At 44.8% G+C, this 24,433-nt stretch overlaps 2 protein-coding genes across 4 annotated transcripts; one reads left to right on the forward strand and one right to left on the reverse strand.

The window, feature by feature from the left end:
- Positions 1-4,910: 4,910 nt before the first annotated feature.
- LOC108023465 (polyhomeotic-proximal chromatin protein) lies at positions 4,911-14,672 on the reverse strand. Its single transcript, XM_017092981.3, has 5 exons — positions 13,751-14,672; positions 8,605-10,418; positions 8,103-8,544; positions 6,212-8,043; positions 4,911-6,145 (listed from the first exon to the last, which is right to left on the reverse strand). The coding sequence occupies exons 1-5, from the start codon at positions 13,783-13,785 to the stop codon at positions 5,424-5,426; spliced, it is 4,845 nt and encodes a 1,614-aa protein (XP_016948470.2). The 5' UTR covers positions 13,786-14,672; the 3' UTR covers positions 4,911-5,423.
- Positions 13,805-23,694, forward strand: LOC108023466 (uncharacterized). 3 transcript variants are annotated; one of them, XM_050889973.1, is made up of 5 exons: positions 13,805-13,822; positions 21,398-21,647; positions 21,720-21,861; positions 22,290-22,983; positions 23,048-23,694. In XM_050889973.1, exons 2-5 carry the CDS (start codon positions 21,459-21,461, stop codon positions 23,619-23,621), a joined length of 1,599 nt encoding a protein of 532 aa, XP_050745930.1. In that variant the 5' UTR covers positions 13,805-13,822; positions 21,398-21,458; the 3' UTR covers positions 23,622-23,694. The 3 variants fall into 3 exon arrangements, with proteins under 3 accessions (XP_050745930.1, XP_016948471.1, XP_016948472.1); XM_017092982.3 differs by lacking the exon at positions 13,805-13,822 and adding an exon at positions 19,613-19,762; XM_017092983.3 differs by lacking the exon at positions 13,805-13,822 and adding an exon at positions 20,553-20,917.
- The last annotated feature ends 739 nt before the right edge of the window (positions 23,695-24,433 follow it).

Genomic DNA, 24,433 nt, shown 5'->3' on the forward strand with positions numbered 1-24,433 from the left:
GTGGGCTCAGCTTGGTATTGGGTTTTTTTTTGTTTTTTCGCCAAGCTTTTTTCTTATTAGTTGCCCGCCCCCTTCTTCGGCCTTTGGCCTCTTCTTCGCACGCTCAACTGTACAAGAAGTCGGGCATGCGCTCTTCTTCTTCCCGTTCAATTAATTGCCTCCAACTTATTGGGTTGTTGTTGTTGGGGCGAGTGCGAGTGGGGATGGGGTGTGAGAGAGAGAGTCAGCTAGCATTTGCATTTCGTAAAAATTACAAATGCTTAATGAGCGTAAATTGCTTTGCGCGTGTTTTCCTCACACTCGCCCATTGCCTCTCCCTCTGGCGCATTGGCATTACGGTATATCCCTCCCCTTTACTCGCAGTAATAGAATCTCACACACACACACACATGCATATATACAGGTTTTTGTATTGTTGCTGTTGGCAATTGTCAGAATTTCCTTCACCATTTTAGAAAAGACGAAGCCTTGAGTTAATCACCATCTGCATGCACAAATGTATACATACGTAAATATTTACATACATTAATACATACATACAGAGCGATAAACGCAATCGTAGTGAGGTCGACGGAGGCGTCGGCGTCGACAGCGGCAGAGGTTTTATTGTCACAAGGCGTGGCTAACGGTGAAAATGGATCAGTTCCAGGATCAGCAACACATTCACCAACCCCACAAGTACAGTGAATATTGGTTTATAGAACTTAAAGCAAGTTCGTAAGGAAATGTACCTCATTCCGTACAAATCTAAAAAAATTGTTTTAAGATTTTCTTTACTTTAATATATGTATCTGTTAGATACATATGTACATATGTACCCATATGCATAAGCATATGCCAATGTTTATAATGTAATTTTCGTATTTCTTATGTTAAATGCTATTATATTTTTAGCTAAATAGGAAGTTTCGGCATGCAGAATTGATTTTTACGCTGTTAATTAGCCACTTTCATTGAAACGCATTCACCCCTTTACTGATCTTACTAACCGTTTCACCAACATCTCTCCGTAGCACTTAGTTGACCAGTAACCTGCTGTGTAGCGCACACCGGAAGTGCTATAGTCCGCAATAGGTTAGAGTCATCCACTGGATTGTTGGGGATATGGTTGTCCTATGGTTACACCCGAGATGGGTCCTGGTATAAAATAACACACAGTAATTTAAAATGTCCTTGTTTTTTGCCTTAATACTGGTTTCTTTTGTCCGCCAGGAATATGAATTAACTGTACTAAGTTCACTTGTAGAGCTAAGAGAGTATGGGTAAAGGGGTGAAGCAGTGTCCTGGAATAAATCAAATAAAGAAGGGTTGACCTCTGACACTTGTAGACCTCGGCGACCCCGGGCACCCTCAGCCACCATTTTAGGCACCGCAAAACGATTTTCAAGCAAAGCTATTACGATTACCCTCAAAAGGCAGACTTATAAGGATCATGAACGAGGTGGCTAACGAAATCAACCCCTAAGTTTGTTTTTAGGGTTGAGCAGCAACGACCGCGAAAGGGCGTTTCGAGACGAAGTACTTTTAACTTATTAGTTTGATGCTGTGCTGCTCTTCGAAAATCTTTAGCTTGGGTAATTAAACCACGATTTTCAGTGGTATACCTCTATGAATTCGTGTTTGAATTCTCTTATATTTTGCATTTAAATATTTTAAATTAAAGGAGAGTCAAAATTTTAGCCCATTCTCATGTCAGATTTTTCCGCATTTCCGATGGCGTTCAGAATGGAAACCCGTTAACTGCAATTCTGAATTCCATAACTTGTCCAATTAGATCCCTATTTTCAAGTGCCCTATCTCATGTCAGATTTTTCCGTATTTCCAATGGCTTTCAGAATGGCAACCCTAAAACTGTACTTCCAAATTTCATAACTTGGGTAATTGGATCCCGGTTTTCAAGGGGGATACCTTTCTGAGTTCGTGGTTGAAATCTCTAACATTCTACATTTCAATATTTCACTTACAAGAGGGTCAAAATTTTAGCCCTCTCTCATGTCAGATTTTTCCGTATTTCCAGTGGCTTTCAGAATGGCAACCCTAAAACTGCACTTCCAAATTTCATAACTTGGGTAATTGGATCCCGATTTTCGAGGGGTATACCTTTCTGAGTTCGTGGTTGAATTCTCTAACATTCTACATTTCAATATTTCACTTACAAGAGGGTCAAAATTTTAGCCCTCTCTCATGTCAGATTTTTCCGTATTTCCAGTGGCTTTCAGAATGGCAACCCTAAAACTGCACTTCCAAATTTCATAACTTGGGTAATTGGATCCCGGTTTTCAAGGGGTATACCTTTCTGAGTTCGTGGTTGAATTCTCTAACATTCTACATTTAAATATTTCAATTACAAGAGGGTCAAAATTTTAGCCCTCTCTCATGTCAGATTTTTCCGTATTTCCAGTGGCTTTCAGAATGGCAACCCTAAAACTGCACTTCCAAACCTCATAACTTGGGTAATTGGATCCCGATTTTAAAGTGGAATACCTTTATGAGTTCGTGGTTGAATTCTCTAACATTCTACATTTAAATATTTCAATTACAAGAGGGTCAAAATTTTAGCCCTCTCTCATGTCAGATTTTTCCGTATTTCCAGTGGCTTTTAGAATGGCAACCCTAAAACTGCACTTCCAAACTTCATAACTTGGGTAATTGGATCCCGATTTTCAAGGGGTATACCTTTCTGAGTTCGTGGTTGAATTCTCTAACATTCTACATTTAAATATTTCAATTACAAGAGGGTCAAAATTTTAGCCCTCTCTCATGTCAGATTTTTCCGTATTTCCAGTGGCTTTTAGAATGGCAACCCTAAAACTGCACTTCCAAACTTCATAACTTGGGTAATTGGATCCCGATTTTCAAGGGGTATACCTTTCTGAGTTCGTGGTTGAATTCTCTAACATTCTACATTTAAATATTTCAATTACAAGAGGGTCAAAATTTTAGCCCTCTCTCATGTCAGATTTTTCCGTATTTCCAGTGGCTTTCAGAATGGCAACCTTAAAACTGCACTTCCAAACCTCATAACTTGGGTAATTGGAGCCCGGTTTTCAAGGGGGATACTTCCCTGAGTTTGTGGTTGAATTCTTTAACATTCTGCATTTAAATATTTAAATTTCAAGAGGGTAAAAATTTTAGACCATTCTCACCTTGTTCCCCTTTATGGGGCCCACTTAAATGAATTCCAGCGTTCTTTACGCTCCTTTCAATGAAAATTGAAATATATTTAAACTTGTGCATTTTTCTCCTTTTCGTTTCAAATACTATTTGGTGAGACTGTGACCTATGAAATAGTAACTCTCATAACAACAATCTACAAACAACTTGCTATTGCATGATAGTTGAAAGCAAGTTGACCCTTCGCCAAATCAAATATTCTTCACGCATACGTTTCAAATGTCGTTATATGGTGCCTTAACTTTCTCCATTTTGAATTGCAGGCCACCACGACAACAATACTAACAACAACAACCACAGTAATTCATAGGTAAACCCACCGCTCTGCCTCTGCCGGCGTCGCTGCTTAATTGCGAGCCATAACAAAATGCCGACGGGAAGGTGGAAGTGAGAGAAATGGGCACATTTCCCGTTTTCATCAGGGAGGGGTGTGGCTAGGGGAGGGAAATTACTCGCTAAGCACACGTGGGCAAGACAAGGACGGCAGTATAGCCCTCACTACCGCTCTCTTTCTGCGACATCGGTCTTTTGTGTGGGTGTGGCTAGCCGTGTGGTGAATTTGTTGTATAACAGTTTTGTTTTGCCAAAATTTTAAATATTTAAAATATAATTCTGGAACTAGTGAGAATAAGTATATGCTTGCCGTTGAATAATGTGTAATGAAGTATTGAAAATTGTATTGTAGAAAAATTGTATAAAATCGTATATTTGATTTAGTGAAATAACAAGCAACCGATTAAAACAATTGTGACCATGATAGAGAAGGTGGAGAAATAGTTTTATTTGTTATGTAACAGGTAGATATTCTTCTACCCCATAAAACTATATATATTTTCTTCATCGAAAAAACAATGTATCTGGCGTACATATTTTTAAACACTTTGTAAAAGTAAAAGTGCGATTTGATTTTTATTATCGGTAGTTCCAATCGATTCATCATTGGAAAGTTGTAAGCAATTAAAGTTATGGTCGAAAGGTGGTAGTAACGTAACTCTAGCTAAAGCATTTATTAAAAAATAGGGCCTTGTATTTTATTGTTGGATTATAAATGTTTAGTGCTAAAATTGCCATACAATTGTAAGTTATGCTAAAAACGTACTATTTCGTTGGTCAAATTGACAATCCGATGAATTGGGCCAATATCATATTGGTCAATTTTGCCTAAAACTTTTGCTTTATGGGAATACTTGAATGGATACTAATACTAATGGAATCTTTCTCTGAAACATTGTTGCTTAAATTATCGTAGTAAAGTATTTGTTATACTTTCATATCCATAAATTATACACCTAATTGAGAATATCCAAAGGACCTCAACGATTTTTACACGATATCTTTTATATTTTTATATTATGATATTTGTTGTGGAGTTTGGCTTCACTTTTGTAGGAGAATTTGGGGATTGTATGTAGCTCTGTCAAATGATATAAATCAATTAAATGCTATTCATACAAGAGAACCCACTAATACCAATTTCCAAGTACTTTGTTGTTTTAAGTATTGGTCTATTGAAATATTTTTTAGTAGCAAAGTTTTTAGTAAAAAAAATAATTTCTTGGAGTGTGGAATAGTACCACCACAATAAAATAGTGTCACAATGATTTGACGAAGTTCAAATGTCCCATTATTAATTAAGTTCGCACCACTTTGTGCCATCGAATCATTCAATGAATAATTAATAAACATACGCTTAAAACCCTTCCAATAACTCCCAAGTCCCAAATAAAACCACAACATATGTTTTTCACATTTATTAAACACTATACAGTGTTCTTTTTTTGTTCAGCAGTAGCAAAAAAATAATGTTGAAAAAAATAATCTTAGTTCTAGGCATTTCAAAATCTGTTAGCAAAAAGGTTAATTCACATTTAGATGTTATATCTTTTCCTTTGCACGTTTAAAATGTTTCAGTTGTTAGTGATTGCTTAGCTTAAAATACTTTAAAAACGACCCATGACGATTGGAGTTATTAAAAGTCTACTTATGTCTAAATTAATGGTTAGTTTTAGAGTTCTTTCGATTTCACTTGGCTGGCAGCTCAGTTAAAACATTATGCATAGCTTACACCTAGTTTAAGTAATTCTATTCATTTTCTGACTGTCTGGCGTTTCTTTAACTGCTAAATAAATATGCTTGTCTATAAATTAAACCAAAACATGGTAATATGTACAGGGTTGATGGGTTCTGCGACTGGCTGGCCTGGCGCAGGCATTGACTTTACGAATGGATGTGATTGAATCACGCCGCCCCTACTGAGCGCCTGCATCCTTGGCCTCGCCAGGTGAGGGAACCTCCTTCATGGACTCCACCTTGGCCACAATCTTGAGGGCTGGGCCCAGCTTCATGCCCATGGCGTTCACCAGATGGTTCTCCTTGAGCAGCAGCAGCGCCTGGCCGTCGATCTCCTGTTGGATGAAGTCGTCCACGTAGTCCTGGCACCCAGGCAGTTCCCTGATGAAGTTGCTGACCTCCTCCACACTCCAACTGCTGATCGGTGGACGATCCGCTCTATTAATACTAGATGGGGTGGGCGCCGCAGGGGCAGTGACCACGGGCAGTGGTGCAAGAGAAGGTATCGCAACTGGCAGCGGTGAGCTCATGGGCATTGCACGCGGAGACGAGGCTGGAATCGGTGGCAGTACTGGTAGTAGCAACGGAGGCACCTCCGTTGAAGTCGCCAAAGCGGAGAGGGATTCTGACTTTGACTGTATGGCATCCGTCTTCATTTTCTCCTCGGCCATAGCTTCCACTCCAACGATTCCGCCCGTCCCCAGACCGTTGATCTCTCCTGCTCCAACTCCTCCGATGCTGTTCTTCGCCTGCCTGGCACATCCTGGCGAGCAGTAGCGCTTTCGCTTGAGCTTCGCTTTGTGCTCCAGCTTGCCGCACTGCTCGCAAGCCACCATGTCCGAGGCTGGAGCTGACGCTATTCCACTTGGCTTCACGTCCTCCTGCATGGCTGCCTTTTTCTCTGCGGAAGCAATGATGCGGTTAGATGGGGATTCGATCACATATTCGGACAGGGGGATGTACTCACTTGGCGGCTCGTCGCTGACGTCCTTATCAGCATACCGCTGCCTGGTGACGGGGAAGGGTTCGTTGGCCTCCTGTATGATGAAGCCATCGATGACGTGGGTTAGGACATTCGGCTTTATCATCGCCTTGGGCAGATCCTTGGACCCATTGCTGTTGCTAGACGTGGTGGTTGTGGTGGTGCTCGTACAACTGGTGGTCGAAGTGCTGCAGCTGGTGGTGGTTGTGCTAGTGGTTGAGCCAGCAGTGGTGCCGGCCGTCGTCCTGATCCCAATCCCATTGCTGATCGTTGTCGTCGTAGGCGTTGAGGTCGCGGACGTGGAACCGACGGAGGCTGTCACCTTGGGTTCTTCCTTTACACTGGCACTGGTGGGGGTGCTGCTGCTGCTCGTCGGCTGCACTGCATTGCTTTGTTTACTAGTGGGAGTGGTGGCGACCATCGAGGGCGTGGATGCCCGATCTGAAGCTTCTCCGTTGGGCAGAGCCTCGCTCGTGGAACTGCTGGCCTCCACGGATGCACTGACGTTGGAGGGAGTGGAGGATTTGGGTGTGGTGCAGGTGTCATGCCCCGATATGGGCGTCATTGGCGAATCAATGGGCACCAGGGTGGCGGTGGGCCCTTTCGAACTTGTCTCCTTGGTTGGCGTGGCTGGAAAGCTTCCTCCTCCTCCTCCTCCTCCTCCCCCTGCTCCGCTGCTGGCACTGCTGAGGGTGACCAGCTGACCCGGCGATGGAGTAACAGCGGTGCTGGTCACAGAAACAGTCACTGGCGGAGCTGTAGACAGGTGGCCCACAGTGGCATTCATCATCGAGGTCATGGCCAGAATGGGATTGGTGGTGGGCGAGGGAGTGGTGGGTGTTAGCGAAGGGTGTCCCTGCTGCTGCTGTTGAGATGCCGCTGCAATGGTTGCGCTGATCAGCTGCTGCTGCTGCTGCTGCTGGATCTGAGCAGCTTGGGCCTGTGCCTGCTGCAGGCTGGCCACCGTGCTGCTGGTGACGAGCGGAGTGCTGCTCTGGTTGGTAATGGTGACCACACTGCTGGTGGGCAGGGAGGAGGAACTGCACGTGCCAGGCTTGGCCGTCTGAAAGATGGCACCTGAGGCGGAGAGGGCTGCCTGCAGGGCACTGGAAGTGGCTATTCCTGCTGGCGTCGTCGTCGACGACACCGAGAAGGGCACGCTGCTCAGCTGCAGCTGTCCAGATTGCTGTTGCTGCTGCTGTTGGGCGCTCGCTCCGCCCGACTGCTGCACCACAATCTGCTGGATGATGTTCTGCTGCTGCTGCTGCTGCTGCTCCCGCTGCTGTTGCTGCTGTGCTTGGGCCTGCACCTGGGCTTGAACCTGTGCCTGCGCCTGTTGCTGCAGTTGCTGCTGAATCAGTTGATTGTGCAGTTGCTGCTGCTGCTGTTGGGATGTGATGAACTGGTTGGGAGCCACCAGGATCTGCTGAGTTGCATTGGTGAGTGCCTGCTGCTGCTGCGCCTGGGCCTGGGCCTGGGCAACTTGCTGCTGCTGATCCCTCTGTTGTTGCTGGGCCTGCGCCACCTGTTGCGCCACCGCTTGCTGGGCGTTCACCTGCTGCTGCTGGGAGACTTGTTGCTGCTGCTGCTGCTGCTGTTGCTGTTGCTGCTGTTGCTGCGCCTGAACTGCCGCCTGCTGCTGCTGCATTTGGAAGGCGGCAATCTGCTGCTGGATCATTTGCTGCTGCAGGAATTGCTGCTTTTGAATCTGCAGCAGCTGCTGCTGCTGCTTCTCCACTCCCGCCGTATTGGCTGCATGAAGGGTCTGTCCATTCTGGAGGGTGATGGGAGTGCCCGTCGTGCTCATCACAACCATTCTGCAAGGATTTAGATATAGTTAGTTCGGTGGCATTGGCAGTGAACAAAATATACTCACTTGTTCCCCGCCGCATTGACCACCTGCTGGATATTCGCCGCCTGCTGCTGCTGCACGGTGGTCAGGTGACCGACCACCTTGTTCTGGCCCGCGACCTGGCCGTTCTCTGTTTTCAAGGTGGGCAAAGCGGGTCGCACCGGCTGCTGCTTGTTGCGCATCTTGGCCTTCAGCAGACTCTGATTCTGCGCCGTCTGGGTGGACACGGAACTGGCCGGACGCACTTGAGTTCCATTGTGCGGCATGATCGGGGCTCCCGGCCGCTGCAAAGCAGCTGCTGTGAGTTGTTGCTGCTGCTGCTGCAGCTGGGCAGTGGCCACGGCCAGCTGCTGCTGCTGCGTCTGGTTGGTGGTGCTTCCCTGCTGCTGCTGCTGCTTGGGAGCGAGTGCATCGAGCTGGGTTCGTGCCTTGGTGGGAGTCTGGGTCACATTGCACTGGATAATTTCTGTGGGGAGAGGGTATGGCTTAGTTCCGAAGGCAGTACGGTGTTAAAATGCACTCTTACGGTTCTGCTGCGTCTGCAGGGTCTGGGTTGCCGGCTGCTGCTGGATGAACATGCCCTGCGTCCCGTCTGGCTGGTTCCGAAGGATGATCTGGTTGGAGCCGAAGGGCTGCAGTCCTGCCGCATTCGGCCAGAATCCCCACGGAATCTGCATTTGGGCCTGGCCGGTGTTCAAAAGCTGGGCAGTCTGAACAGACTGGGCACCCACTCCGACTGGCAACGTCGACTGAGAGACCTGGACGCACTGCTGGGTGGTTTGGGTGGTCTGCTGCTGCTGCTGTTGGACCTGCTGCACTTGCTGGCCCGGGTTCGACCCTGCGGATCCCGGGCCCGTCGCCGCCTGCACCGTGCTGCTGGTGGTGGTCACCTTCTGAACCACTTTCTGGGCCAACTTGCCCTGCGCATCCACCCCCACTTTGGCCAGAGCAGCCAGCTGCTGCTGTTGCTGCTGTTGTTGCTGCTGCTGCTGGGTGAGCTGCTGTTGCTGTTGATTGAGCTGTTGCTGCTGCTGCTGGGTGAGCTGCTGTTGCTGCGCAGCGGCGGCCATCGACTGCAGCAGGTTTTGCTGCTGCTGAGGCGAGTGGGAGATGACGTTCATCGGCGAGATTAGTAGCGTCTGGGGCGACTGGTTGTGGTTTGAGGGAATGCAGGTGGTATAGTTGCCGCCGGCAAACCCCGCCTGGCCCGCGATCATTTGCTTGGCGTTCTGCGGCGTGGTGGTGAGCATCTGCGGGCCATTGCCCTGAAAGGGCTTACCAGCGGTGATCACCTGGATGGGCTGCTGGCCGAGGCCACCGGGCTGCAACAGATTGCCCGACAGGTACAGGAAGCCGGTCGAGGGCTGCATCAACTGCACCGTCCTTCCCTGCGACCAATCTCCGCCCACTCCGCCGGTGGCCGCCGCCAACTGCATCGGTGACATGGTGCTGATGGCGGTGGAGTGCTGCTGCTGCTGTTGCTGCTGGCCTTGCTGCGAGTTAGCTGGACTAGGGGCTCCGCCGGCGCCGCCCGAGGCTGCTCCTCCACCGCCACTGCCCTCCGACAGCTGCTGCTGCAGTTGCAACTGCTGCTGAACCTCCATGATGTTGGTCGCATGCTTCAGCTCGGTGCCCCCACCGCCAGCCGTGTGCGTGGGAAACTCCTGCTTCACCTGGATGGCATAGGGATTGCTCGCGTAGAACTGCTGCAGCTGCTCCGGTGAGATCTGCAGTGGCACCGTCGTGGTGGTGGCCACCTGCTGGCCGGGATTCTGCGCCTTCTCCAGCGTGAGACCGGTGTGGCGGGCGAGGGTGTGAGAGAGGGTAAGGGAGTGGGAATTCGAGTTGGAGCTAACGCTGGTGTTGGGTGTGCTGGGTGCACTGGGCCTGCCCGGTGTGTTTGGGGTGTGGGTGTGTCTGCGGGCAGTGGGCGGAGTTCCGTGGCGATGGCTTGTGGGTGTGGCTGTGCCTGATCCCGTTCCCGTTCCTGTTCCTGATCCTGGAGTCGCCTGCTGCTGGGCAATGCCGGGATGGGGGGGACTGGCCACATCGTATTTCTCGTCGAAGGTGATGCCCGCCTTCTGGGCGAGCGTTTCCAGGCACTTCAGTGGCCGCTCAAGCTGCTTGCCTCCGGCCTGCTGCTGTTGCTGCTGCTGCTGGTGCGGGAGCTGGTGTGGGTTGGGTGCGTTGTTGTTGTGGCTGTGGTGTAGGGGCTTCTCGCGAATGTTGGAGTTGTCCTTGAGGGGTAGAGTGCCACCTGCTGATATGGCCGACGCTGGTGTCCCCTGGGATGCTGAGCTGCTTATTGTTGTGGTGGTGGTGTCGCTTTCTGTGTCCGCTCTGTGGGATCGGATGAGAGGAGTTCCAGAGATCAGTAAACATTTGCTCAACGCAAAAAAAGAAAAGGAGTAAAATATGTTGGGACCACACGCAAACAAAGCTGGAGGAACAGTGTTCCTAATGCTCTTCCCGTGTCTTGGCAACAAACAATAACAAGGCAGTGCAAACAGGTTGTTAGCATCCCCCTACCCCCGCCCATATGCATTTCCCCCTTTCCCATTCTTGGACCAATCATAAAACCAAGGAAAACCAAGGAAAACATGCTGCTTAACCCATTACTTTTAGCGAAGACGCCACTTAAGATATAAATACTACTTCAAAGCCATACAATAAATTGTAAAAACTAAAAATAAATACCAAATATGTTATAAATATGAGGACGGTTTTTAATGTCATAATACGGCTAATAGAAATTCTTTTTCTCTGATACGAAAATTGTATGTATAATACGGCAAGGAAAAGCAAAGTGGTCTTAAATGAATCAAGACTACTCCGCAATATAGAAAATAAATAAAACAAATTCAAGTTCTTATTTGCACTCAAATCAAACATCTCTGGCTTCTTGGTAAATATTAAAATCTGGGTTTAGTCAGTCGAAAATGTGTGAGACAAATGCTGGAACCAACAAACAAGGGTCTTCTTATTTAATAAACATATTTGCAGGGTAAATATTAAAGACGACGGCTTGAGAGTGGCAGAAACAAATGCGGGGTAAGTAAACAAGGCCAAAAAGGTAGAGAATTTCCAGTTTCCAGATCAAATACCCATTTGAATAACTTACAAATCGCTTCTTAAATTTTAGGTCAAAAAGTGGGCCAACAACGATTGATTGGGAAAGAGTGTTCCCTAGTTTTCCTTTAGGTAGAGAGACCGCGGTCCCGAAATATTCCTTCATTTTGTATACCTTTGCTGTGTGCGAATACCCGCCCTTTTCGAGCGACAATAAACAATTGACAAAATGCGAAAAGGACTTTTGCATTCATTGAGGGGAAGACAGGAAGAAAGGAGAGAAAGGAGCGGCCTGACAGTCATCACATCGATCCGTATCTATGGGTTTGCCTTTCGGATTTCCATTTCGATGTGAAGCATCGCAGCCGCACTCGTTTTCCTCATTCGAAACACACAAGCCGGGAAACTAATTTGGCCACGCAGCTGGCACCGTTTGATATTGTTGTAGAGGGCAATAAAGGCGATGCGAATTGCACACCAAGTTCAAGGACCTTCGCATCGAAATGCTAAAAATGCTGACAGTTGGGAGCAACACGAGATGGTTAGTGTTGCACACAGCTGCGGGCAAAACAGCATGCCTTACGTATAGTAATCTATGTATAGGGCATAATCATGACACTGCGGAACCTATTGTTTAAATTATTTATTAATATTTTAAATAATAATAAGAAGAGCTTTTAATACATCAAGATTCCTTAATGTATAATAAATAAGTTTCAAAAAGGTGTAACCTGAATTTTATTACAACACATGTGTGTATTAAAATAAAGGTGTAACTATAAGCAATCAAAATATTTACTTGGGAAAAGCATGCTTTTCTTATTTTATAGAAAACTACATTTTGAAAAAAAAAAAAAGAAATTGTTATCAAAAAAATCACAAAAACTGTATAAATAAATAAAAAAAAAATAAAGTAGTAAATGAGTATGTTTAATTTGGAATGAAATACCTAATTTAAAAAAAAAATCTCGAATACTGTGTCCTATTCTGTTGGCCTTAGCTGTGATGCCGAGAGGCTGATCCCTCCCCCTTCCCCTCAGCCAAAAAGCCCGCGAGGCACATAAAAAGCCAGAGCATAAAAGGCAAAAGTGGAAAGAAGGCAGAAGAGCAGGCAAAATGGGTTATAAAAGCCGGTAAAAGCATTTCAGTAACCCTCATGTCGCAGCTACCCCTGGAAAACACAATAACGAAGGGAAGCACGGGGGTGGTGGGCGGTCTAGAGGGGTGGATTTCGCGCAACGGGGTGGTGGGTGTGCGTGCCTGTAGGTGTGTGTAAGTTCGGCTCGCAGCCACCCGCAGTGAAAAACCTCTTGAGAAAAAGAAAAAAAAATAATAAGAGAGACTGGTTTCCCAACATAACGTAGAGTTTGTATAGATGTGCATGTGTGTGTAATGGCCAACAAACAATTTTGTTGCAAGCAGGGGAAAGGCAGTAGGAGCAGGGAGGGAATGATTAAAGTGCGGAGAAACAAACAGACACACACTCACACATGCGCTCGAAGGGGAGGGAAGGGAGCGGGGGCTCTCGAATTCAAATCAAACATCAGTTCCAGTGGAATCAGGAGTGCAAAACGCGCAGGAGCGAGTGAGAGGGTGCCATGACAGCCTATTGATTGATACACAAACGAGTTTGCCATCGAAAGAGATAACACAAATGGGGGTGAGCGAGATAAAGCTATGGCACACAAACTCATTCACCGACTGCGGTGTAGCGTAGGTGTAAACAGAGTTGTCAAATGCTTCAAAAAAATATTTTAATTAATAATGTGAATGAAATAAAATATTGATTTATTTTCCATAATATGATTTTATAATTTTACTCTCCTAAAGCACAACATCAAGGCTTAAAATATAAATAATTCTATTTAAAATGTAATTTTTAGGTAAAACTTTGTTTTAACTTTTTTTGTTTGATTGAACATTTTTTTACAGGCCTAAAGTAGAATTACCAACTCTTCCCTGATCTTCTTAATCAATACAATTTCCCGCTAATAATCAAGTTAAAATCATTATCTGAAAACTAGTTCACATTCTCTTTCTGTCACTGCTGACAACCCTGCCCTCGCAAAGGGCAGAGCAACCAGGGTTGCCGCATGCATTTTCAGCAACAAAAAAATTTCTACTTTTGGCAAGGAACTCTTGCAATGTTTTTTGTTGAATAGTTCTTCGTCGATGGAGTGGGGGAAGGAAGAGAAAAAATCAACCACCACAGCAGACGCACAAACACAGACATGCATTGCGAAATTCGTTGTTGTTAACAATGCAACAACATCGCACAGCAGGGGGCGTGTGTCGGCTGTGGAGGGAGGGGCGAGGGGCCGGGCTGTCGGATGGGGAAACTCGTTTTGGGTCTTGTGCATTTTTTTTCTTGTCCCGCCAGTCGAGCGCATTTTATGATGACAGAACACAGAATATCTCTGGTTGCAGTTTTACGAGAACGATGACTATCGTCTCACGATCCGTACCATAAACAACAAATATTCAAGAGCATCTATAATAAGAAAGCCAGAACAAATAACAAAAAGCACGAGTGCGTTCGCAGGCAATACAACAAAAGCGTAGAGAAGTGTAACACAAATTAAACAAAACCAAACGAAAAATACCTTTTTTGCATAAACTTCAATGCACGACGATCCATTATTCAAAATAAAAACAATATGTGTAATAAATTAAAGGTAGGCATGCGTCGGCGGTGGCGTTTTGATTCCGTATTTGTTTTTAGCGGCGGCAGACACACTCGTCGGTGTAGTTGTTGTTGTTTTAATTGTTTTTGATGGCATGGCACTTTCTTTTCGGCCTTAAGTTGTGGTTTCTTGTAGTTTTGCTTGGCATTTTACATTAATAAACACATACACATATGTACATATACGGGGGCAATAAACATAAACATACAGCAGGCAACAACAAACATATATATGTATGCAACGTGGAACGCAAGACAACAAAATGTACACAAAAACGAAAACGAATACGAATACGAAACTCCGACGAAAGTCCCAGGTCTCGGTGTGTGTGCCTGTGTGGTTGTGTTTGTGCTTGCGTGTAAATGAGTGTTTCGTGCACGGGCAGTAGTAATTAGTACAAACTCCACTCACACTCCACTTCCACTCTCTCTCCCCTTCCCCGCTAGCTGCAGTCACTCTGTGCTTTTCTCTCAGTGCAGCGAATGAGCACCTGTGCACGCGATCTTACATAAAAAGATAATTCGATTCAATAGCGACAACTCTAGGGTCTAGACGCTTGTTTTCGTTTCACTGCCTACGTCGCCAGCGACGGTTCGCCAGCCAGGGGTTCCACTGTGGCGCGGCATCACTTTTCCATATCGAACATCCGCACTCACTAATTAACAGCCGTTAACCGTTAGCACTTTTCGAAAAAAAAAAAATAAAACAATTCGCAGGGTATCAAGAGTGTGCGTCGCGTCGGCGCGAGATTTCCTCCGCTTCCAATATACATGCATGCGATACGACACCAACACGAACGCAGAGCAGAGCATGAACCGCACGCCGCCAAGTTTAGTTTCAAACTGAACCGCGCGCCTCGGCGACAACTCTGCTCTGGGAAACAAAATGAAGTGCGCCTGTGTGAGACGGTGTGCGACTACGGGAAGGGGCAGCTGGAACGAACCCGTTTTCGTTTCGTCTCTCGGCGACTAATAACTTTTCTCTATACCGAAATGCGCGGGTGCGAGTGCGACGGCACTAGGGGCGGCCCGGGCGAGAGAGCGCGTGCGAGCGGGACGCCCTCTGCTCGCTTGGGGTAGGAATGAAACGGCAGCAGTTCAGTCGGCAGGCAAAACGAGTAAAAAACGCAGGCACGGAGACTACAGCTGGCGGGCATGTGTGTGTGTCCAACCACCCCGGCTGTGGGCCCCCTCCCCTGACGCTGCTGAAAAATACCCGCTACCGAATCCAGTTTTCTGTGTCTGTACACTCGAATGTCTACCGCCCGTTGTTGCTATACTTCATCTTCTTTTTTCGTTCCATCACATCGCAACCACCACTGCCTTCCTACCTCTCCATCTTCCCTTCCCATTCCCATTCCCATTCCCCTTCCCATTCCTCGCTTTCTGTTTCTGTTGCTGTTTCGCATCGGATCGGATCGGCTTTACTTTATTATTAGTTGTGCTTGTCGGAAACAGACGTTGAAAGAGAAAGAGGAGGGGTGGCGTATGCGCAGAGGCAGAGCGAAATGTTTTTTCACTCACTCTGCCGAACAGTGGGATGCGAATCATTATTGTGCCTGTGTGGCCCTCTCTCCAATGTGCCTGTGTGGCCCTAGCTGTTAAATTTAAGTAATATTTTAAGGGAAAAATATTAAACAAAGAATTTAATTTATTTTGGAGGAGTAATCATTGGGCAGACACATGTGTCGTACATATATGTACATAATTTAATTAATTCTGGGCACCACATATTCACCGCTCTTGACCCACTGTGCCTGTCTTTGGCATTTCATTTTTCATTTTGTGCCGCGTGTGTGTGTGCATATTTGTATGGGTACGTTGCTTTGGGCTCTTGTCGGTCTTCTCGTTTCTCTTTACACCCCACCTCCACCAACAACAACGTTGCTGAGCTCCACAAATGCTCATCGTTCCGATCGCTTTTGTTGTTTGTTGGTGCTGTGCGTTCGACAGAATTTCGTTTCGTCTCATTTTTTTTTGCTTTTCTGCCGCCATATTATTTTTAATGTCGTTAAGTGCTTTTGTGCTCTCGCTGTCGTTGCTTTTTATTCTCATTTGGCGTATGTATGTGGGTGTTGGGTTTTTTCGCCGAGCTTTTTTTATTATTCGCCCGCCTCCTTCGCCGCTATTTCCCTCTTTCGCCTCTTCTTCGCACGCTCGACTGTACAACAAGTCGGGCATGCGCTCTTCTTCTTGCCATTCAATTAATTGCTTAACTTATTGGGTTGTTTTTGTTGGGGAGAGTGCCGAGTGGGGTTGGGGTGTGAACAAGAGCGAAAGAGAGAGCTAGCAGTTGCATTTCGTAAAAATGACAAATGCTTAATGAGCGTAAATTGCTTTGCGCGTGTTTCCTCACACTCTCACATTGCCTCTCGCTCTGGCGCATTGGCATTAGCATACATCCCTCCCCTTCGCTCGCTGTAATAGAAACTCACTCGCACACGAACCTGTGTGTCGTTATTGTTGTTGTTTTACTGCTGTTGTGGGCAATTGCCAGAATTTCCTACACCATTTTTGATGGAATTCTCAACATCTGCATACACCAGCGGGTATGCATGTGTGCGTGCCTTGAGTGATAATCAAAAGTGGGTTTCCTGTTGTTGTTGCTTCTGGCCTTGCTGCAAACGTAATGAAGTCCGTTCCAGAGACAGGAACGCTGGGTTTTATTGTCATAAGGCGTGGTCTGAAATAAAAATAAAAATGAATCGCCAAAAGATCACTTTTCAAGTGGCAGGGGAAATTTCAGCGGGTATCTGCCAGTTGCGCAGATACTTTTCCACTCTGGTTCTTAAGACCTAACAAATCGGAATATGAGCTATCGTAGCACAAGGTCTACATAATCATAATCATAATTTTAAAGAATTGTACATTTTTATATGTAGTAAAGTATAAATTCTCTCAGAATGTAAAAGTTACAAACAGGTACTTGAAGTATCTAACCGCAGCTGATTTTTCCTCGCATTGTAACTTAATTTTTACACTCTACTGGAAAAACTCTAAAGAGCAAATCCCTACAAGAGTTAATTCCAATCCACAATGTTTCTTTCCCTAACAGCCCCTAGTTCCTTTATTATCTCAAAGTCTCCATTGTTACTAACCCACCCCGTGTGCATTACATTTGCCATTGTCCTTTCGGGACACTTAATTGACCTGTCAAGTCATGTGTAGCGTAAGCAGGAAGTCCTCGAGTTTGGCTCGAAATCCGGGATGGATGAAATATGTATTTCAGAATTACTTTAGGTCGTTCTTACATAGTGACGGTGGCATACGCTACCCAAAGACTATCAACGCAAATTCCTAGGTACATTTAAATTGGCGAAAAATTATGATAGAATTCCAATTTTAGTTTATTTGCCTGCGGCGGAACATGTCTTTAGAAGCATAAAAAATCAAAAAAATTATAGAAATAAGATCTTTTATGTTTTTACAGTTGCATCCCCTCTATAATAATAAAGCCATCGAAACTGTACTCGAGTTCGCAATTCGATGCGATCCTCGAAAAACAAACAGGAAGCCGGGAGAAAGGGTTGTGCCCTGTGCCACTTGCCCTTCCGGCGACCTTTTGAACCAATGCAACCCACCCTTCTCCACCATTTTTTGTCGGCTCGGCGAAACGATTTCCCAAACAAACATGATACAATTACCCTCAAAAGAGAAGCAATTCGAATACCCGAATGGGGTGTACGGAATCCAACCCCTAAGCTCATTAGGGGTGTGAACGAGCGTTGGAATTGCGGAAAATGCAGGCATACCGCGTAGCGTTTAATCCCTAGAGCCCTCCTTTTTGGCAACTGCATGTATCGCTTAAATCGTCATCTAACAATGTCCTAGTTAGGTTATCTATTGGATTGGGTATGCCTAAAAGGGTATCGATCGCGATTATTTCTGAATACCCCCTTTTTGATGTTAAGATTTTTACTTTTAACCTTTAATTAATTAATTATGTCTTTCGACTTAGTATCGACCCAATAAAAGTATAACCGAGAAACAAATGTTATGTTTCATCAAAGTATCTTTCTAATTGAAATAGTAAATTATTAAAAAAACTTGAAAAACTGCATACTATACATATATATATATATATTAGGTGTCGAAAATCCAACATTTCTTATTTTTCTAAACTTATTTTAAATGTTTAATTCACTAACATAACAACAAAATAAAGTAGTATTTCACATTTGAAAGCTTTGTATATGCCTTTAAAGACGAGTGTCTACAGAGTAGAGCAGAGAAAAAGCAAACCATTCAAAGTGTAAAATATCGTTAAGAGTCTTACACCAAAATGCTTCCCAAATGTGCATTATTTCCTATGGCTTATCAAGAAATATGGAACTATTTTATTATTAAAATTATTCGAATTGACCTTTAAATATTACTTTTTTTTACATATTTTTCTCTGCCACCCCCTTCTTAAAATCTAAATCGCGTTAATCTAAAACCTAAAATTTGTTGAACTGACAAGTATCATTTTGAAAATAGTTTAATTAAAACCGGAAACTATTTTCAAATAACTCCATTTTGTTTCCGATGCAAGAAATCATAATGCCTAGAAAAAAGCCGACGGAAGATCGAAGCGTATCAAAAATGGGCGCACCACCAAAAGAATTGTCTTCTTTTTAAAAGGGGCTTGAGAGAGCGACAGGGATATCACCATTGTGTGGCCTGTAGGCGAGAAAGTGATGGAGGTATACTGTGCGTTGAGAGGTGGGGGATGCTCTCTGTTTTGGTGGGCGTGGCCAGTATGTGTGTGGTGAGTTCCAATGGCAGTATAACAGTTGTAAAGCGAAAACAAAATGGTACAGATTCAAAAATAACTAATTTTTTAATAAAAACCTGTGTTAGCATAGATTTGCGGGGTTTTTTTTTATTTTCGAACCGATATAATCCACTTCCAAATTTCATAGCTTGGGCAATAGGATTCCGATTTTCATGTGGGATACCTTTCTGACTTTGTAGTTGAGTACTCTATAATTCTACTATTCTAATTAAAATATTTCATATTTAGGAGGGTCAAAATTTTAGCACATTTTCATGTTCGGTTTTTTGATATTTCCGATGGCTTTCAGAATGGGGGCCCAAAACTGCACTTATAAATTTTATATCTTGGGTAATTGCATCCCGATTTTCAAGTGGGATACCTTTCTGACTTTGTGGTTGAGTTCTCTATAATTCTACATTAAAATATTTCATTTTTAAGAGGGTCAAAATTTTAGCACATTTTCATGTTCGGTTTTTTGGTATTTCCTATGGCTTTCAGAATTGGGACCCAAAACTGCACTCATATCTTGGATAATTGGATCCCGATTTTCAACCTTTCTGACGTTGTGGTTGAATTCTTAAATATACATACATTCAAATATTTCATTTTAAAGACGGTCAGAATTTTAAGTTCATGTTTTATTTCTCAGAATGGAAACTAAAAATTGCTCTTTTAAATTCCATAACTGGGTAATTGCAACCCATCGAAACCGCATTTTAAAAAAATTGCTAAATTCATTTAGTAATATTAGAGTAAATATTATTAATATTATTTTCTTCAGGCACTTAAATCATTCACTAAGATCAATCCAGGTATATATTTTACGCTATGTGTAAGGGTATGAAAGAAAAAACCATAAACTATAAAAAAATTAAATGGCTTAAAATGTAATTATTGAAACCCCAGGCAAGATTTGGGCCTGCGCCACTGCATGAAATTTACTCTCTTTAGAAAAGCTCAGCCTTCGCGGAGCTTTCGCTCAGCGATCATATGGCTTTGGTGGGGCTCGTCTCTCTCAATGAATTCGCCCCCTGTTGCGCTTCGATTTTTCAGTTGCGGTGTGTTGTGGTTCCGGTTTACACGCTGCTCCTAGCGGAAAGGGAAAAGAAGGGAAATCCATGGATACAGAAGGCATCCTTGGCTCGAAGTGACCAGTATCTGAAAGTAAAAACTGTGAGTGCAGTTCCAGTTCCAGTGCTTTTGGGGTGGCCTCTGCTTTGCTTTTCCATTTTCCAGTGCGAGAAACTGGCGCGTGCGGCTCTCTTTTTGGCTGTGTGTGCATTCAACTAATATTTTTTCTGAGTGATATGCAAATAAAGGATCCCCAATAAACCTTTTATTAACTTGCAACGACATTGCCGTCGTTTGTTTTACGACCGGCTTACATATGCAGATTCTGATAACGTTTCCAGGCTTATCAGCTACCTGTTAACCCTATGTTGTTTTTTACTTGTTTGAACACAACACAACACGCGTTTACCCACACAAAAGCTCGAGTCTTTTGATTTGACGTAATAAATACACACAGATAGAGATAAACCGAAGGCAGGGGAGAGAGAAAATAAACAAAGATCTTTAGATAGCCAGGGGTGGGGATGGAGGGTTTTTGGCCGCTAGAAAGCTTTTAAAATTTTAAAAGTATTTCGATTTGTTAATTGGAGAGTTGCTTCAAACTGTTTATATATTTCAGCAATACCTCAAATTGAACTTAGATGAGTAAGGTTTAAGGTTATTTTAAAACACATTCAATTTGATTTAATAACTTTATAGAATATGTATTTGCATGGTCTTCAAAGCAGAGGATGAGGCCGTTTTCTTGTTTAGATAAAAACAGCTCGAATGTCAGCCTTTTACCGCCAATTCATCTGGTAGAATGTAAACGATTTTTCGTGACAGGACGGCTAATCCACCCAGCAGGTAGTCCGTATGCGCATCTATATCTGCATTTGTATCTGTTGCCATTACGGCCCTGGGCCAAATGGTTTTACGATCGTTTTCGCTTCGGGATCTACCTACCTGCCTGCGATTATCTACGTACCTCATAAAGATCTTGACTCCGCGGCTTATGGATTGCACTTTTCAAACCAGACCAAAACCAGACCACTGTTCGTGCTTCGAGTGTGTGCGTGGTCCAAAATAAATATGCTAATTTCTTTATGCACGCGCTAAGTCGAATCGGGCTGATAACGCTGTCATATGGAGCGATATAGGTGGCTTTGGGCCAAAGAGGTCTAGTGGAAAAGTTCGGGTTCCTGGGGGCTCTGCTATCAGTGCGATACGGTCCGCGGCGAGGAGAAGATTGCGTCCATAACTCGCATCGAGTGGATGGTTAGTGGCGTGATAACATGATAGGCATCCCAGAGCCCCGGGGAAGTCCGGCAGTCTGGGGTTCCGTCCGATCGAAGACAGTGATCGAGAAAGTCCACTTGGCCAACAGTGAAGAGAGAAATAGTTAAAGTTATAGCGAGAACGTGTGGGGCTCAAGAATTCGGGATTTGCCTAAAAATTAAATTCCGTTTTTCAAAATATAACAGTCATAATATCTACCATAAGGGTCTTACTTAGAACAATTACACATAGCCAACAGTGAATAGAAGAACAATAGTTGAGGTTAAAGCTAGAACGTGAGGACCTCAAGAATTCGCGACTTGCCTAAGAAATTAATTTTCGCATTTCAAACTATAAAAGTCAAGATCATTGCCATAGCGCGTATTAATTAGTATTTCCCTAAGTACTTGGTAGATAGTTAAAACTATGCTTAGGAAACCTCTTCCTTGAGATACAAGAGAAATGCCATCTTCGTTTCAGAAACATATAACAGACATATAAACGTTTGGCTGACGACCCGTGTTCGCAACCACCCCTCACAATGAGATTCCAGCAGCTCCTGCAAGTCCGCAGATTGGCCAGCGCCGGGGCCACCACCTTGATGAGGCGACCCACCACTGGCGCCGCCCTGTCCACGGCCAGCACCCACCCCACTGTGAGCAGCGCTCACATGGCCACCACCGTGCGCACGATGGCGGGCAGCGGGGCCCCGATTCCGGAACTCACCGAGGTAAGTGCTCCAGTGTGGTGAACTTTGCGCTGTATGTGGGATGGGGTGTAGTAACTCCCCTGCCCACCCTAGATCACGGACAATGTGCAGCGCGGCAACTACGCCACCTTGACCGACAAGGATGTGGCGCACTTCGAGCAGCTCCTAGGCAAGAACTTTGTCCTCACCGAGGACCTGGAGGGCTACAACATCTGCTTCCTAAAGAGGATTCGAGGTAAGTTAAGAATGTTCATATTTTTGCTAAGCCAAAAAACATGGTTCTTAAATGTTATTATGATGTATAGTTGGGTAACAACTCCTTATCCATTGCCATTCTTAATACATAACCTATAATGTTTTAGTGTATCTTTTAGATAAAATATTTTATTGTTTAGACGTATCTTTATTATTTATATAATTTTTTAATTTGCATATAAATCTTGAAATAATACGAGGCTTTAGGTCGCTGTTAGAGTTATTAACGCGAAAATTGCATTTTTTATATCTTTTAAATTTTAAATATATTTTATATCTATTTAACATTGCATTTTTCAATGCTGATACGTAAATCGTTTGAGCCTGACACCTTCGTCTGAGTTTTAGGTTAATTGAATCTATATATATTCCTATGTATTGGTGACTAAATATCTGACTTACCACCAGGCAACAGCAAGTTGGTGCTGAAGCCCGGCAGCACGGCGGAGGTGGCCGCCATCCTGAAGTACTGCAACGAGCGTCGCCTGGCGGTGGTGCCCCAGGGCGGCAACACGGGCCTGGTGGGCGGATCCGTGCCCATCTGCGACGAGATCGTGCTGTCGCTGGCGCGCCTCAACAAGGTGCTGTCCGTGGACGAGATCACCGGCATCGCCGTCGTGGAGGCGGGCTGCATCCTGGAGAACTTCGACCAGCGGGCCAAGGAGGTCGGACTGACGGTGCCGCTGGATCTGGGCGCGAAGGCCAGCTGCCACATCGGTGGCAATGTGTCCACCAATGCGGGCGGCGTGCGTGTGGTGCGCTACGGCAATCTGCATGGCTCCGTCTTGGGCGTGGAGGCGGTGCTGGCCACCGGCAAGGTCCTCGACCTGATGTCCAACTTCAAGAAGGACAACACGGGCTACCACATGAAGCACCTGTTCATCGGATCCGAGGGCACACTGGGCGTGGTCACGAAGCTGTCGATGCTCTGCCCCCATTCCTCGCGAGCGGTCAACGTGGCCTTCATCGGGCTGAACTCCTTCGACGACGTGCTGAAGACCTTTGTCAGTGCCAAGCGGAATCTGGGCGAGATCCTCAGCTCCTGCGAGCTGATCGACGAGCGGGCCCTGAACACCGCCCTCGAGCAGTTCAAGTTCCTCAAGTGGGTTTGGCCTTCCGGCTTCCTCCTCTTCAACACCGTCACTCACCTGATTTATCCCAATTAGCTCCCCCATCTCGGGCTTCCCCTTCTACATGCTGATCGAGACCTCGGGCAGCAATGGCGATCACGACGAGGAGAAGATCAACCAGTTCATCAGCGACGGCATGGAGCGCGGCGAGATCCAGGACGGCACCGTGACCGGTGATCCCGGCAAGGTGCAGGAGATCTGGAAGATCCGCGAGATGGTGCCGCTGGGCCTGATCGAGAAGAGCTTCTGCTTCAAGTACGACATCTCGCTGCCCCTGCGCGACTTCTACAACATCGTGGACGTGATGCGGGAGCGCTGCGGTCCTCTGGCCACCGTCGTCTGCGGCTACGGCCACCTGGGGGACTCCAATCTGCATCTGAACGTCTCCTGCGACGAGTTCAACGACGAGATCTACAAGCGGGTGGAGCCGTTCGTCTACGAGTACACCTCCAAGCTGAAGGGCAGCATCAGTGCTGAGCACGGCATTGGCTTCCTCAAGAAGGACTACCTGCACTACTCCAAGGATCCGGTGGCCATTGGCTACATGCGCGACATGAAGAAGCTGCTGGACCCCAACGGCATCCTCAATCCCTACAAGGTGCTCAACTGAAGTGATAAGTCGATAGGTCTACAGTCGTGTGTTTTTTTTTTTAATTTCCATAAATAAAATGCTTTAAAACTAATTTAGCGAACTGCAAATTGGCCTCTTTTGACTTGTGAAGCTGGTTGGGAAGGTAGGGATATTTTAGAAAAGACTAGGAATTTTAAGGCAATGCAGAGGGGTGCACTGAGAAGAAAACACAGTAAGTTGAGGGATTTTAGTATTGCTTTAATATTTCAGCTTGTATTTTCTTAATTCCGGGTTTCATTCATCCTCTGAATACTGAAAAAAGCTAAAGCCTATTTTACATTTTATTTAAATATTTCCGTTTTAAATTTGATTAATTGCGACTTTTATTAATTTTTAGTAATTGATATATGTTTAATTTTAGTAAAGTTACGCTTGTTAAATATTAACTTCAATGTAACATTTTTATTGTCATATTAAGTGTGTAAAATGGGTGTAATTTAAACACATTTTCTACCAAAATCCAAATATTTTTATTTCAATCAAAACAATGTATTTTCTAGTTTATTTATTAAACACCATTTGAGCACAATATAATCTTAGGTTTACCTTTTATATTTTTTAAACTTTTTTTTGCATATTAATATTTATTTCGCAAACTAAAGCTATCATATAATATCAGAAATAATTAATAATAAATAAATATATTATAGTGAAATTCAAACTGGTGGAACTGTCCAGATCAAAACCATTCTTAACACAGTGTAATTTTTTATCTGAGCTCGCCCAGCTTTAAATTCAGTGCCCAGCAGTATGCTTTATTAACGTCAAGAGTGAAAAGTTGTTCGACCAAA

This window comes from Drosophila biarmipes, chromosome X, assembly GCF_025231255.1.
Source record: "Drosophila biarmipes strain raj3 chromosome X, RU_DBia_V1.1, whole genome shotgun sequence".
Lineage (NCBI taxonomy): Eukaryota > Metazoa > Arthropoda > Insecta > Diptera > Drosophilidae > Drosophila > Drosophila biarmipes.

Coding starts and splice junctions, on each gene's coding strand:
- LOC108023465 (XM_017092981.3), bottom strand. CDS start 13,785: ATGGATCGTCGTGCATTGAAGTTTATGCAAAAAAG. Junction 10,419..13,750: donor TTGAAGTTTATGCAAAAAAG/GTATTTTTCGTT, acceptor CCGATCCCACAG/AGCGGACACAGAAAGCGACA. Junction 8,044..8,102: donor GTCAATGCGGCGGGGAACAA/GTGAGTATATTT, acceptor AAATCCTTGCAG/AATGGTTGTGATGAGCACGA.
- LOC108023466 (XM_050889973.1), top strand. CDS start 21,459: ATGAGATTCCAGCAGCTCCTGCAAGTCCGCAGATTGGCCAGCGCCGGG. Junction 21,862..22,289: donor CTTCCTAAAGAGGATTCGAG/GTAAGTTAAGAA, acceptor ACTTACCACCAG/GCAACAGCAAGTTGGTGCTG. Junction 22,984..23,047: donor GAGCAGTTCAAGTTCCTCAA/GTGGGTTTGGCC, acceptor TATCCCAATTAG/CTCCCCCATCTCGGGCTTCC.